The following is a 14,895-nucleotide window of genomic DNA, read 5'->3' on the forward strand; positions in this document are numbered from 1 at the left end:
TTACTGTTTTTTTTTTCAGGGTCTTCCTTCATGGCCAGGCTGTCATTGCCCTTGGCTGTCATGTGCCACATGCACATGTCGCATCACGCTAGGCAGCCTCTCAGCATAGCGAGAGTTGAACATAGGCCCAGGTGGAACCATACTGGCTTTCCAGTTTATCTTGGAGTCAAACCAGGGTTTGGTTTCACTATTTAGTCCAAGACAGTCCCTTTAATTTTATATTCAAACAGCATAGCAAAGAGGTAAAGACCTTGGACTCTGGAGCCAGGCTGTTTGGTTCTGAATGTGAGCATTGCCACTTTGCAGCTGAGTTATTTCTTTGTGCCTCAGCTTCTTCATCCGTAAAATGGAGATACTTGCTGGTTTGTCTGAGGGGAACACATGATGAAAACCTAGTACATCTATCTGCCTTCCTCACAGGATCATTGTAAAGGTTAAATGAGCTAATATAATGTAGTCAGATGTTCAGAGCACTGTTTGATATAGCACTTTATAATCAGTTTGCCCTTATTATTGTTAACATTGCTCAAAATGTATTCCTGAAGCATTGTGGTGAACCCAGCCTGCCTGGGGCCCATATTACTTATTTGTAAAGTGAATAGTTTGGGGTTTGTTTGTTTGTTTTATTTATTATTATTTTTAAATTAATTTATTTATGCACGCCACACCACGCGGCCTGTGGGATCTTAGTTCACTGACAAGGGATTGATCCCAGGCCCTGGCAGTGAAAGCGCCAAGTTCTAACCACTGGACCACCAGGGAATTCCCGTAAAATGAGTAATTTGGATTTAGATCACTGTTGCCATCCTTTCAGGCACTCTTTTGACAGGATGCAAATCCATATGCACATCAAGCATTGTGCAGTACTAAATGGTTTATGCCTTACACGTGTATGTTCTTCTGCTTTGTGCATACATGTATGTGTATACATGCTGCTGTTATAAATCAAATTTGATTTTGTTCTAATGTATTCATATGTTTCTTCTTACTTAGTGGATACTCAGCTATATTAGGGGTTTGTGAAGTAATGGCTGGGAAGACTGATCTAATCCCCTAACCCTGCTATAGGGCTCTGGATTCTCTGAATAATCCTTGAGTTAACTTCAGTTGAGAGGATAATGAAAGTTGGATACATTTATATGTCAGAATACTGAAAAATTTTCCTCTAAATTTATTGCCTCATATGCTCCTCTCTTGCCACACCCACACTTAACTGTTTTATTCTTCCCTTCTTCTACCTTTCTCCTTTTCCCCAGGATGACTATCGGGTCTGTATGGATTTCAATATCATTCAGAAAGACTCTGTCCCTGTTTGCCCTGTGGATGCTTCAGGCTGTTTCACAGGGGAAGTGGCAGATTTTGCAGGACAGTATGTGAAGGTCTGTATCTCTATGGCTTAGAAAGGTGTCGGTTTCATCGTACTTCTTTCATTAATCAGTTTTTTGTTAAATAGCTTCCATATGTGGGATTTTTTTCCCCCAGGAAGTAGATTTTGTTTTGTTTTGTTTTGTTTGAGCACATAAAATCAGAAAAAATAGACATATTATCAGCTGCATTCCAAGGGTCTAGTATCTTCAGAGGAAGCATGCTATAATTTCAAAGGTAGAAATCAGAAAAAGTGGGCTCTGGTTTGTGACTCCGGAAACGGCTTTGTGACCTTGGGGTAATCATTGCTGATTGAAAATTTCACTGCCTTAAGTAGTCTGGAACGTACTTTAAAAGTACTTAAAGTTACACAGTGGCTGAAATGTGAACCAAGTATTTTTATAGTACATTTGTTATTTGTGCCTTTTATTCATAGTAAAGGTATCAAAATAACAAAGTTTAGTAATATACTTAATTATATTGTATTACTAAGTATTGTAGGATATTTTAATGGCTAGATTTAAAATTTTTTTTAAATAGGATGCTGACAAAAATATTATCAGGACCCTAAAGGAACAAGGTCGACTTCTTGCTGCCAGCACCTTTACCCACAGCTACCCTTTCTGCTGGAGGTGAGAAGAAATGTAGCTCAAGCTTCAGCTTTGTGGATACATTTGATATGTGTGCCCATTCCATCAGTTCATGGTTCCCATCTCATTTGTATCCTTTAGAGTTAGTGTTTGAAAACTTCATTCTTGTTTTAAGGAGAATTTTATGAATTCATATATTAAGTTATTTCGTTCCTTAGGTGTAAGAAACAGGCATATGCCAATATGTATTGTGTTGGGATCACAGTTCTCTAGGATGAGATATAACTCTAAAACTTTCTAATGGAATTTAGTGAGAAATATAATGTGCAATTTTTTTTTTTTGGCTGCATTGGGTCTTTGTTGCTGTGCATGGGCTCCTCATTGTGGTGGCTTCTCTCGTTGCGGAGCACGGGCTCTAGGCATGCAGGCTTCAGTAGTTGTGGTGCGTGGGCTCAGTAGTTATGGCTCATGGGTCCTAGAGCACAGGCTCAGTAGTTGTGGCGCATGGGCTTAGTTACTCTGCAGCATGTGGGATCTTCCAGGACCAGGGATCGGACCCATGTCCTCTGCATTGGCAGGCGGATTCTTACCCACTATGCCATCAGGGAAGTCCCTGTGATGCAAGTTTTAATATAACATCATACTATAAAGATGTGGGTGAAAATGGAATGTTCAGTGGCATCACGTTTTGTTCCCGTGTTTCCTCTTTGCTGAGGTTGACATCATTTCTTAGTCAACTGTCACACAGCAGAACTATATTTTTTCTTGTTCTCTTATTAGCTTTCACCTTCTTGTGAGAGATGGAGGGAGATGACATAGACATTAGTATTTGCAATAGAAATAAATATCAGTAGAAGGCCTAATAGTTGGTGATGATATCAGTAAGAAACTAAAGGTCAGTCTTACCCTTTGCCCCTGCATACCTCAGTCTGCCCAGCCACATTCTGCATTTTTGCTTCCGCAGGTCAGACACTCCCCTCATTTACAAAGCAGTGCCTAGCTGGTTCGTTCGGGTGGAGCATATGGTAGACCAGCTGCTGAGGAACAATGACCTATGTTACTGGTGAGCAATAAGATGTGTGTCTTCATAATGTCCTTTGTCATGTAGTTAGTACTGGTTTATACTTCCCTCAAGTTATAGTAATTTTAAAAGCCATCTTTTATTGTATATTGTAATAATAGCTATTTTTCTGTTTATTCAGGAACACAAAATAATTTAAATAATATTATATAACAGAAGAAACAGCCCTCTTATGACAGGACATATAGGGGAACATTTTTCTTTTTTAAACCCAATGGAAATGAGAAGTTGCCATTTATTTGATTTAAAGAATGGAATGACTTTGGAAAACTGGCTGTACTCTCAGAGTCCATTAGCTTTAAATAGTAGTCATTTTCAGGATATACATTTATTTTTGGATATACCTACAAAAGCCATTTACACTTACTACTTTTGACACTTGTTGAGTTCCTAAAATATGACAATGTCTTGTGTACACTGGTTTCATGGATAAACACTGCAGGAACAGAAGCCTTTCTCTCCTCAGCTAATATCTAAACTGCAGAGAGGTGTTACAGTAGTTCCTCCATTTTTCCGTAGCGGGTATGTTCCAAGACCCCCAGTGGATGCCTGAAAACGCAGATAGTACCAAACCCTACACTGTATAGACTGTGTTTTTCCTATATCTACATACCTATGATGAAGTTTAATGTATAAATTAAGCACGGTAAGAGAATATCCAAATTGCCAGCATCACTGCTTTTGCCCTTTGGGGCCAATTTTTAAGTAAAAATAAGGGTTATTTCCACACAGGCACTGAGATAATCAACAGCTGATGTGGTAGCCGAGATGGCTGCTAAGTAACTAGTGGGCGGGTAACATATACAGCCTGGATATGCTAGAAAAAGGGATAGTTCATTTCCCAGGCAGGATGGAGTGCAAGGGTGCAACACTTCATCATGCCACCCAGAACAACGTGCAGTTTAAAACTTATGAACTTTTTACTCCTGGAATTTTCCTTTTAATATTTTTGGACCACGGTTGACTGTGGGTAACTGAGACCATATGAAACCACAGATAAAGGGGGACTACTGTACTTCAACCTGTAGGTGCAAGAATGATACAAAACTAAATCTGTGTATTCCAGAAGAATGTTTTTCCCTGAGAGTTTTGAGGGTAATAACTATTTCTTATTTTCCCCAAGAATCCAGCTTGACTTTAAGTTGTGTTCTCTGGGGAAGTAAGAAATAGTGCATTTGATTTTGGAAGAATGGGGAGAATCTCAGGGCAGTAAAAGAAAACTATAGCTTTCTATATTTCTTAGCAAAGTGAATTTCTCAAGAGCAAAATGTTTTTTCATTTTTATACCTAGGAAGCTCTTTAGTTTCCTGGTAGAGCACTGAGTATAGAATATTCGTGTGGCTGCCTCATTGAGGGGGGGTGGTGACAGGTGTGCAGGCCTATAAACTGACCTAGGATGGTAACTGCAGCACCTGAGAAGACAAAATGTTTTGGAGCCTAGGTGTGCCCTAACTCAGCCTTGAGCTTGACAGCGTTTCCTACAAAGCTGAACCTTAAAGAATAAGGAGTCATTTACCAGTCAGAAGCTATAAGAGCCTTGGGTAGGGGGGTGGCTGAGGGAAGGAGGGTGGCGGGGTGAACGTTATCGAAGTAGAGGGATGGCATGGACAGAGGCAGTGAGGTAAGAAGCTGCATTCTAAGGAACTTGCCTTATTGCTAGAGCCTACAGTGCAGTGGCGGGACTGCAGGTGAGCCTGGAGAGGCAGCTTCTCACCAGCTACACATAACCCCTCCTATTCAGACTCTTACTTTGTAGGTGATTAAGAGCCCTTGCTAATGAGTTTCAGTAAAAGCGCTATTGTATGGATGACCTGAAGACTAGATCTAAGTAAGATCAGGCTAGCTGTCGTCATGGTGATTGGTTAAAGGATTGTGGCAGTCCTGCAGTTGGAGAGCAGGACAGAGCTTGTGTGCTGTGGGGTTTCATATTACAGAGCATCTTCCTGGGATGGATTCATAGCAGAAACAGCCTCTGTGGGTCTTCTGGTGCTGTCCATTTGGAAGACATTCTCGTAGGAGTGAGCTCAGCATTTCCAGAATGTTAGGTTCACAAAGGCTTATGCAGATCTAATTTACAAATTTACTTACTAATGTTTTTATGTGATTGGTTATCTGATCTGTTTATTGCAGGGTCCCAGAGTTTGTGCGAGAAAAGCGATTTGGAAATTGGCTGAAAGATGCACGTGACTGGGCAATTTCCAGAAACAGATACTGGGGCACTCCTATCCCACTGTGGGTCAGCGATGACTTCGAGGAGGTGAGGCAGGGCAGTGTTTACTTGTGTTGATTTTTGCTAAAGCATTTCATTCATGCATCTCAGTATGGGGTAAAAGAATATGGTTTCTTTTTTTCTTTGCCCCTTTCTTATTGCATCAGGTTTTTTTCTTTGTTCCTTCCTAGAATCATGACATAAATAAGAATATGTTTTTAAGATTTTAATTTATTTTTACTTTAATTAAATATAGTTTTAAATTTCCCTCTGTGTAGGGCTTCCCTGGTGGCACAGTGGTTGAGAGTCCGCCTGCCGATGCAGGGGACACGGGTTCGTGCCCTGGTCCGGGAAGATCCCACATGCCGCGGAGCGGCTGGGCCCGTGAGCCATGGCCGCTGAGCCTGCGCGTCCGGAGCCTGTGCTCCGCGATGGGAGAGGCCACAACAGTGAGAGGCCCACGTACCGCAAAAAAAAAAAAAAAAAAAAATTTCCCTCTGTGTAAAAGTGAAAAATGTAATTTGTATTTTTCTCGGGAAACTCCTCACATTGTTTATCTTGTGTTGCTCAGAACTCTTTTTCTCCTTTTGAGTTTCTGATGAACAGAATAGAGACTCCACCCGCTGCACTAAGTCACAGCATATTAAAACGGCCCTATTAGTGATAAAAAAGGATGACTTAAAAGAATTACCAAAGTGGGCTTCCCTGGTGGCGCAGTGGTTGAGAGTCTGCCTGCCGATGCAGGGCACACGGGTTCATGCCCCGGTCCGGGAGGATCCCACATGCTGTGGAGTGGCTGGGCCTGTGAGCCATGGCTGCTGAGCCTGTGCGTCCGAGCCTGTGCTCTGCAACAGGAGAGGCCACAGCAGTGAGAGGCCCGTGTACCGCAAAAAAAAAAAATAATAATAATAATAATAAAAATTACCAAAACATTGCAGACCTTTAATTTAAAATCAAATTGTGTGTGTGTGTGTCTCTAAATAAATACATACATAGGTATATAGATGTATTCCCTCTGTCCAATGCTGACAGCATTAGAACAGTCATGAGCAGCAGCAGCAGCCCAGGGACCTCAGTAAATCTCCAGTAGGGACCTGAAAGGCAACAGTGAAGTAGCTGAATCAGAGGACTTTACAGGACTGAGCAGGAAGTGCAGAGAAAGAGGCTGTGGGTATTCATTAGGTAGTAGATGACCTCTGGGTGTGAACCCACAGCAGCTCCTGCTGGTGTAGCCCGGCTACACGGCCCCTGTTAGATGACTCACCCTGTTCTGAATGCCCCTGCTGGGCCCATCTCCCAGTCTCCTTACATGAGTATAATCCTAATGTCTTGCAGTCTGACTATTTGGTCCAGTTCATGCACAATAAATTAGTCCCAGCTTTGACTTGAGAAGGTTTCAGATTAAAGAGCCAAGTTCAAGTGCCAGGAGCAAACTAAGATGCCTTAGAGTAACAGTCTAGGCATTTCACTTATGCTAGTTATTTTTGTCAGAGATTTGGACATAGTAGACCCTCAAGAAATACTCGTTGAGATGATGGCTGTGGAATTCTCTCCTTGTTGGGAATCCCTCTGATATAGGGGTAGATAGCAAAGAAGTGAGGTCTGCTCACCAATTCAGTCAGTGACCTATAGTCTTTCATGAGGTAAGCCACCTTGATGATAACTCATGAAGATCAAAGGTTTCTAAACCTAAACATGAATGTTACATAAATTAACTCTGTTTGATCTTCGGCTCTGAGGCCTTTTAACTTTGTTTTGACAGGTGGTGTGTGTTGGGTCAATGACAGAACTGGAAGAACTGTCAGGAGCAAAGATCTCAGATCTCCACAGAGAGAGGTCAGTTTCTGAATGTTTGATTCACTTCAGTTCATATCGGGCTAGGTAGCCTGTTTAGACATGGTCTCTGTATCAGATCACAGAGCTACATGTAGAAATCAGACACTAGTTTGCTGAATTACTTCGTTGTTGATGATTCATGTCATATTGAGGAAAGGTGGCCTCTTGTCCTTGAGTTAGATGTCAGGAGACTTTGGTATATAACCTTCCAGATGGAGCCCTGATGGTGCTCTCTGAAAGCCTGTGATAACTGCCTATATTTCTGTTTGCAGATGCATATGAAAGAGCCGTGAGGGCATTGTGTTTCCTCTTGGCAATTAAACTGTAATTTCTGTTTTGCTTAAAATTAATAGAAGTGGCTACTTCTTTGTTTACTAGCATTGACCATCTGACCATTCCTTCACGCTGTGGGAAGGGATTGTTGCATCGCATCTCTGAAGTGTTTGACTGTTGGTTCGAGAGTGGCAGCATGCCCTATGCTCAAATTCATTATCCATTTGAAAACAAGAGGGAGTTTGAGGATGCATTTCCTGCAGATTTCATTGCTGAAGGCATTGACCAAACCAGAGGATGGTATGTTTCTTGTTCTTTAAAGCGTATTTATTTATTTATTTTTGGCTGCGTTGGGTCTTTGTTGCTGCACGTGGTCTTTCTCTAGTTGCAGCGAGCGGGGACTATTTGTTGCGGTGCGCGGGCTTCTCATTTAGAGGGCTTCTCTTGTTGCAGAGCATGGGCTCTGGGCACGCGGGCTTCAGTAGTTGTGACGCACGGGCTTCGTTGCTCCGCGGCATGTGAGATCTTCCTGGGGCCAGGGATCGAACCTGTGTCCCCCGCATTGGCAGGCAGATTCTTAACCACTGTGCCACCAGGGAAGTCCCTCTTTAAAGTGTTTTACTGATTTGATTTAACAGGTGTTTTACTGAGCATTTAGCATTTATCAGCTGGGTGCTGGGGAGATTGTGTCAAACAAGACAGGCTTGGGCTTCCCTGGTGGCACAGTGGTTGAGAGTCCGCCTGCCAGTGCAGGGGACACGGGTTCGTGCCCCAGTCCGGGAAGATCCCACATGCCACGGAGCGGGTAGGCCCGTGAGCCATGGCCGCTGAGCCTGCGCTTCCGGAGCCTGTGCTCCGCGACGGGAGAGGCCACAACAGTGAGAGGCCCGCATACCACAAAAACAAAAAACAAAAAAAAAAACAAGACAGGCTCTGCTCCTGCCCTCTGCCCCTCACCACTAAACATACTATAAAAGTGTCTTTTGAGCAGGAATCTCACACTCTATTAGGGCTGTAGTTTTAGAGTTTGAATTGTTTCTTTCACATTTTGGAATACAGAGATTTTGGTTTATGGAAAGGTTAAGTGATACAAAACTATTAATGTGTTCTTAGTTTGTTTACTTCAAATCATTTACACAAGTGTTTAGTGGGTATTTACATAGAATTGACTGGAGTGGGTGCTACAAATTGGAGGGTTAGTTGAAAATGTACTAAGATGTTAAGGCTGGCCTCATAACATTCTAAAAAATCCAGGTTTAAAATTCTTAAAAAAGAAAAAAAAAACATGGTGGGGAGGACTTTGGCATTGGTTTTATCTGATGCCTTATCTAAAGCAGTACCCTCATCCTCTTAATTAGAAAAAGATGAATTACCTTCTCTTCATGCATGAGCTTGGCTGACCCAGGTTCTAATTATACTTTCATTAGTAATGTTTCTGCAGGAGTGTTAAAAGAATGTTGGTATCATTTTCTCTTTACAATTTGTAGTCATCACAAACTGATGGAATTCCAGACTTAATGTTCTTAATGTTTTCAGCTTCCAATCCATTTTTCTGTAGAAACAGCTACCATATACAAACTCCTCTTCTTAGGGAGGGCCAGATGACTCACGAATAAGTTGTTTCTCTGAGGAGTTGCCATGTCTGGCAACTGTTAAAAGCCCTCACGTGGGTCCCCATGTGCACATTGCCTCCCTCGCCTTCTGTCAGGTATGGGCTGCCTCTCTTAGGAACCAGGGTCCTCCTGACCTGTCTGATTTCCGTCCTCATTAGTTGTGTCTGGTGATGTTCTTGGGATGCAAAATCAGGTCGGAGATGACACAAGTGCATTACTTACTGGGACAGCTTACATGAATGTGATAGAGTTCTTTTAGGGAACAATCTAGGTAGCATATAAACATGCATGATATCTGATAGAATAAAAACATTTTCTATGTTCATATAGACTAGCTTTTAACTTTTGGATGAGAGTGCTTTTTTCATCTTTTGTCATCAGACTGTCCCATATGACCTTGTGCTAAAGGCAACATATCTCTGGATTTCCAGCCTGGCATTTCTGGGAGGTCCTGAGAGGCCACCCAGTGCTGCCCTGCTCTGCCTTGTGGCTGTCCAACTAGCTCCCCAAGGAAGATGATAGTACTGTCCCCAGCAGGGGGTCAGTACCTCATTCTAGGGCTTTATTTGCTTTAAATAAAGTTCATTTTAGTTTTTCTAGTGAGAAGCTGTAATATGACTGGTCTGCAGTGGGTCCTGTGCCTAATTTTTCAGCACTCCCCAGATGATTCTGATGTATCCAGGATCAAGAACCATTGCTTTGTGATTATCAAGAAGTGTAACTTACCTAAAATAGAAATTCAGTCCAATAAGTAAACACAGTTTTTTTTTCCTATGCTTGAATTCCTTTTCTTATTTTATTGAACTCTTTGTTTGTGGGTTTTTTTCCAGGTTTTACACCCTGTTGGTGCTGGCCACAGCTCTCTTTGGACGGCCGCCATTCAAAAATGTGATTGTGAATGGGCTCGTCCTGGCAAGGCAGGTGCACTCCCTTGTGTAATAATGAGTTGCAGTTCCTGACCTCCTTTATTCTTTCAGCATGTTCTGGTTGGATCTAACCATTCTCTGTTTAAAAGGGATTCAGGAATGCCCCAGCTCTGTTCCTATTCTCTTCCTTCCTTCTGCCTTTATACTTCTTCCTGCTCTCCCTTTTCATCCAACTCCTGCCTTGTGCTCTTCTCAACCTGTAACATTCTGTCTCTACATATTCCTCTGTCTTAAGAGAAGGACTGCATTAAGAGCTAAGCCTAATGGAGGAGGACAGAGGGGAGGACATGTGTCCCATGATACTACTAGTGATAAAATAACTTTTGTCATTTAGAATTTTATAAAGTACTTTTGCTTATAGCTCTTATTAAATCTGTACACTGGTCCTTTAATATAGATTTTTGTTGTCCTGTTTTTAATATATAAGGAAGCTATTGGTTCTAGAGGCTTATTATAGAGGAGTCTTATTTTTTCCTTCTACTGCCTCTAGTCATTAAAAGTAAAAACAAATAAAAGGAAGAAAATGAAATTTTTATACCTAGATACCTTGCTTCATGTGCTGTTCAAGGCGGGGGATGACACCTGGCACTGTACCAGGCTCTGTTTTGCACATTTACACATCTTCACTCATTTATCCCCAGAACTATTTGAAATGGGTCCTTTCATTGTCCATTTTGACATTTGAGGAATTTGAAGTGCAGAAAAATTAAGGTCATACAGCAAAAGAGTGTGAAATTCTAGTTCTATATCCAGGCAGTCTGGCTCTAGAGTCTGTACTTTTTTTTTATAATTGAAAATCTTACTGAATTATAGTTGTAAAAATTAATAGAGACCCCTCGTGTGCTTTGCCTGGTTCCCCCAACGGTCAACGTTTTTGAAACTGTAGCACCTTGTCACAATCAGGATGTTGATTGAATCCACCAGTCCTACTCAGATTTCCCCAGTTTTACTCATTTGCTATTGCATGCAATATTATCTCATATATGGGTTCCTGTATCCACCAGCACAGTCAAGATACTTGGCCTGTTTCAACATCACAGGATGCCTCTGTTGCCCTTTTATAACCATACCCACCCCACCCCTTCACACTCCTCCCACCTCAGCCTTCAGTCCTAATCCCCATCCCCTGGCAACCACTCATCTATTCCCCATCTCTGTAATTTTGTCATTTCAAGTATGTTATATAAATGGATTCATATCATATATAACCTTTTGTGATTGGCTTTTTTTGCTTACTGTAATTCCCTGGAGATACCTCAGGTGGTTTTATGGATCCGTAGTTCTTTCTCATTGCTGAGCAGTGTTCCATGGTGACCCACAGTTTGACTTTTCACCTGCTGAGAGACATTGAGGTTGTTTCCAGTGTTTGCTGACTATGAATAAAGCTGTGAACTTTCTAAGGTTTTGTGTGAATATAAGTTTTCGTTTCTCTGGGATAAATGCCAAGGCTGTGTTTTTTCACTTTTACACTCTGGCATCTTCCTGCTGCCATTTATCCCAAAACTTCTCCATTGACTCGCTACAGTATTCAAAAACAAGCTTTAACAACCTATTGTTGTGCCTTAGTAGTAGCTTGTGTCCCATTTGCACTTACGTATTCCAATTAGTAGATAATCTGTAACCATATATAAACTGTGATGTTGACTTATTTATTTGGTGTTTCCCTTCTATTTTTCAAGTGATGGCCAAAAAATGAGCAAACGCAAAAAGAATTATCCAGATCCACTTTCAGTCATTCAAAAATATGGTGCTGATGCCCTCAGGTACAAACCAGTGCTCTGCCTTGTGTGTATTTGTCATTTCTTATTAAGCATCTTACATTCTGTTAATCATGTTTTCAGTGATATTAATCATTCTATTAATTTGGTTTATAATTAGCTTTTTTAAAAAAATGCACATCTGTTACATGGAGAATTACATCGGTATGGTGTTGACTTTAATCCCCCAAGGTGGTTTTCTAAATAGTAAAGATGTTTCTATATCTGTAGGTCTTTTGGAAGAGGAGGCTGTGTGTTGGATTTTATTAAGCAGCACACGTACTCCCAGGCTAGTTGCTGGTGCCTTTCCCTCATTCCTTCTATAGGTTCCCTGTCTTATTGATATTAGAATTCTCTTATATCATTTATTTCAATTTTACACTTACTCCTCAAATAGCCGTATGAGGTACAATTTATGCTAGAGCAAATAAAAATACTGAAAAGTTTTTAGAGAAATGTGAGATACTGCTTGAAATAGTCATAAACGTTGAGTGCTCAGGTTAAAAGGCACCAAAGAGATCTTATTCAGCATCTTCCTGTTACGAACACAGAGACCCACACCCAGGGGCAGTGGGCAAGCCTGTTCACGGTTGCCATGTTGCCCAGGAGCAGTTAGTGTGGTGTCCTGCAACCCCCAGTTATCTGTTAGACTCACCTTGGCATAGCTGACAACTTGGGCCTCTTAATTCTTTGTGTTGAAGGGAACATCCTGTAGGATGTTTAACAACATCCCTGGTCTCTGCCCCCTGCGTCCCTCTGTGCTGGCAGAGCACATGTGGCTGTTCCTTGTGAATCCCTGATGCCTGCACATATGTCCTGGAAGGAGGGCCTGGCTTCTTCCTCTTAGTGTAGCCATACTGCCTGAGGCCTGTGCTGGGACCAGCGCAGGGCATGCTTCTAGGTTAGTTCATTGCCATATTTTGGTGTGGCACTTTTGGTCTCCCCTTTATAATTTGCTAGGTCTCTTACACAAAATAAGAATTTTGTCGGTTTTAAATTGACTGTTAGAAGCGTATTTATAATTCCCCACTTTTGTAGAAAAAGGGCTGATTTGGGTATTGCCCTGTCAACATGTCAGTAATATTTGGTTTACTGTCTACATCCCTTTTCCATGTAATTTTTCTCCTCTTCCAGATTATACCTGATTAACTCCCCTGTGGTGAGAGCAGAAAACCTCCGCTTTAAGGAGGAGGGTGTTCGAGATGTCCTGAAGGATGTGCTGCTACCTTGGTACAATGCCTATCGCTTCTTCATCCAGAACGTCCTGAGGCTACAGAAGGTGTGGGTTGCAGTGCTGTGGGGTAGGGTCTGCCCCACGGAGCTGGGTTGAGCTGGGTTTGCGAAAGATGGTCAGGGGTCAGCTGTGAAACAGAGCTCCATGGGAGACAGGAGCTAACAGGCCCGGTGGGTGGGGGCTCAGAGCCACTGGGGAGGCCATAGATGAAAGTGTGACAGGTGTCTGGGGTCCATGCTGGGCCAAGAGCACAGGACTGGAACTTCACCATTTGGATAGATGCTCACCTCTGCAAGACACAGAAGCCTCACCTGTTGAAGAAGAGTTGCATTGGATATTCATTTAGCCAGCCAAATTGGTACTGGGGACTTAGTGATAGGGGAGCCAGTAAAGAGTCAGCTACTATCAGAGTGAGCGCCTAGTAAAGGCTGCTGCAGATGGGTGGTCAGGGAAGGCCACTTGATTAGTGCATTTGGGCTGAAACTCTGAAAGTGAGAGAAGTTCTCATTGGGTTGCTGGGATGAAAAATAGTGGTTCTGATATATAAGAAAGTGCCTCAGAGCAGTTACGTGCTGGCCTGGGAGGCATCCTCTGAGAAGCCCCTTCCCTTGCCCCTACTAACTGCTCTCAGGCCAGCAGGCTTCATTGCACATGTGCCTGTGCATGCTTCCTAGACTCCATTTGGGGTCAGGGCTCAGGTACCACTCATCTTTTTATCTCCAACACATTAAAAGTAGAATTCCTTAGTAAACTACTTCTGACTAAACATGTGATACTATTCCTTCCTGAGAAACTCGTTGGAGAGCTAAGCTTTGAGCATTGCATTCCAGCAGGCTGGTCACTTCTTGCTGCCTCTGGCTCATCTCATTCTGCTAATGAACCCTCCCAAGAAGAACAAGGCTTTGGGAACAACATCCCTAGTGTTCCTATCTTTTGGATCCCACCACCTCTCAGGCCAGCAGTGGGTCTACTTTGCAGGCCTCTGCTGGTGTGGGATTCAGGAACACAGGCTGGTTCAAACCACTCATAGTTGGGGCTCATCTGGGCATGGCAGAAAGATGCAGGCTCCAGCATCAGAGCAAGAGTCAGCATGGTCACTGCCTTGCCATCCTGATGGTGATGCCGTTGAGTAGGGACAGGTAAAGTAGGCCTTCAGGATCGAGGAGGATTTGCAAAGGAAAAAGCAGGGGTGGAATAGAGCATTCTCGGTAAAATAATTTAAGCAAAGACATTAATTCCTAGTACTCTTTTTCAACTTACAGACAGATGTCCAGTCCTAGCCAGTTTTACTGTCCTTCCTTCCTCAGATTCAAAGTAACTAAACCGCCTACTTAACAAGATGTTGGAATATTTCTTAATTCATAATTACTCTTTGGTGCATAGGAATCATTTTTTCCTAAATTCTCTTTAGTTCACTCAAAAATGTAATTCATTAATTGAGGACTTAATGTTCCAAGTTCAGAGTTTACTTGGAAAATATTGCTAAGAATCAGAAATTTAGATTGCCAACAGGGTCTGGGTTTTTGTGGTGTTTTTTTGATTTGTTTGGATACTTCTTTCAGTTTAAATAATTTAAAAAATTCATTTCTCTACAGTAGTTTCCCCCAGGCATGCAGAATGTTTCAATAATTGTCACTTCCTAGGAGGAAGAAATGGAATTCCTTTACAACGAGAACATGGTTAAAGAAAGTACCAACATCACAGACCGGTGGGTCCTGTCCTTTATGCAGTCGCTCGTTGGGTTCTTTGAGACTGAAATGGCAGGTGTGTCTCTCTTGGGCCTTCTCTCAGGAATAAGGAGTCTTCTCTTTGTAATTGTCCTTTTGATATTTAACTGTTTTTCTTTATAAACATAGAGGAAATTTTTTTTTGAAGTATAGTTGATTTACAATGTTGTGTTAGTTTTTGGTGTAGAGCACAGTGATTCAGAAATATAAATGTGTATATATATATTTTTTTTCATATTCTTTTCCACTGTAGGTTATTATATGATATTGAATATAGTTCTCTG

At 42.0% G+C, this 14,895-nt stretch overlaps 1 protein-coding gene across 5 annotated transcripts in view; it reads left to right on the plus strand.

Annotated features, from left to right (window-relative positions):
* The window catches only part of IARS1 (isoleucyl-tRNA synthetase 1), an 84,203-nt gene that overhangs the window by 35,310 nt on the left and 33,998 nt on the right, over positions 1–14,895 (plus strand). For all 5 annotated transcript variants that reach the window (XM_060301185.1, XM_030847285.2, XM_070045778.1 and 2 more), the window contains exons 11-20: positions 1,257–1,379; positions 1,906–1,997; positions 2,920–3,018; positions 5,167–5,293; positions 7,008–7,081; positions 7,460–7,654; positions 9,798–9,884; positions 11,573–11,656; positions 12,785–12,929; positions 14,528–14,648. In XM_060301185.1, coding sequence (XP_060157168.1) covers positions 1,257–1,379; positions 1,906–1,997; positions 2,920–3,018; positions 5,167–5,293; positions 7,008–7,081; positions 7,460–7,654; positions 9,798–9,884; positions 11,573–11,656; positions 12,785–12,929; positions 14,528–14,648 — 1,147 coding nt within the window. The remainder of the gene's footprint in view (positions 1–1,256; positions 1,380–1,905; positions 1,998–2,919; positions 3,019–5,166; positions 5,294–7,007; positions 7,082–7,459; positions 7,655–9,797; positions 9,885–11,572; positions 11,657–12,784; positions 12,930–14,527; positions 14,649–14,895) is intronic.

This window comes from Globicephala melas, chromosome 6 (genome assembly GCF_963455315.2).
Source record: "Globicephala melas chromosome 6, mGloMel1.2, whole genome shotgun sequence".
In the NCBI taxonomy this organism is placed as follows: Eukaryota; Metazoa; Chordata; class Mammalia; order Artiodactyla; family Delphinidae; genus Globicephala; species Globicephala melas.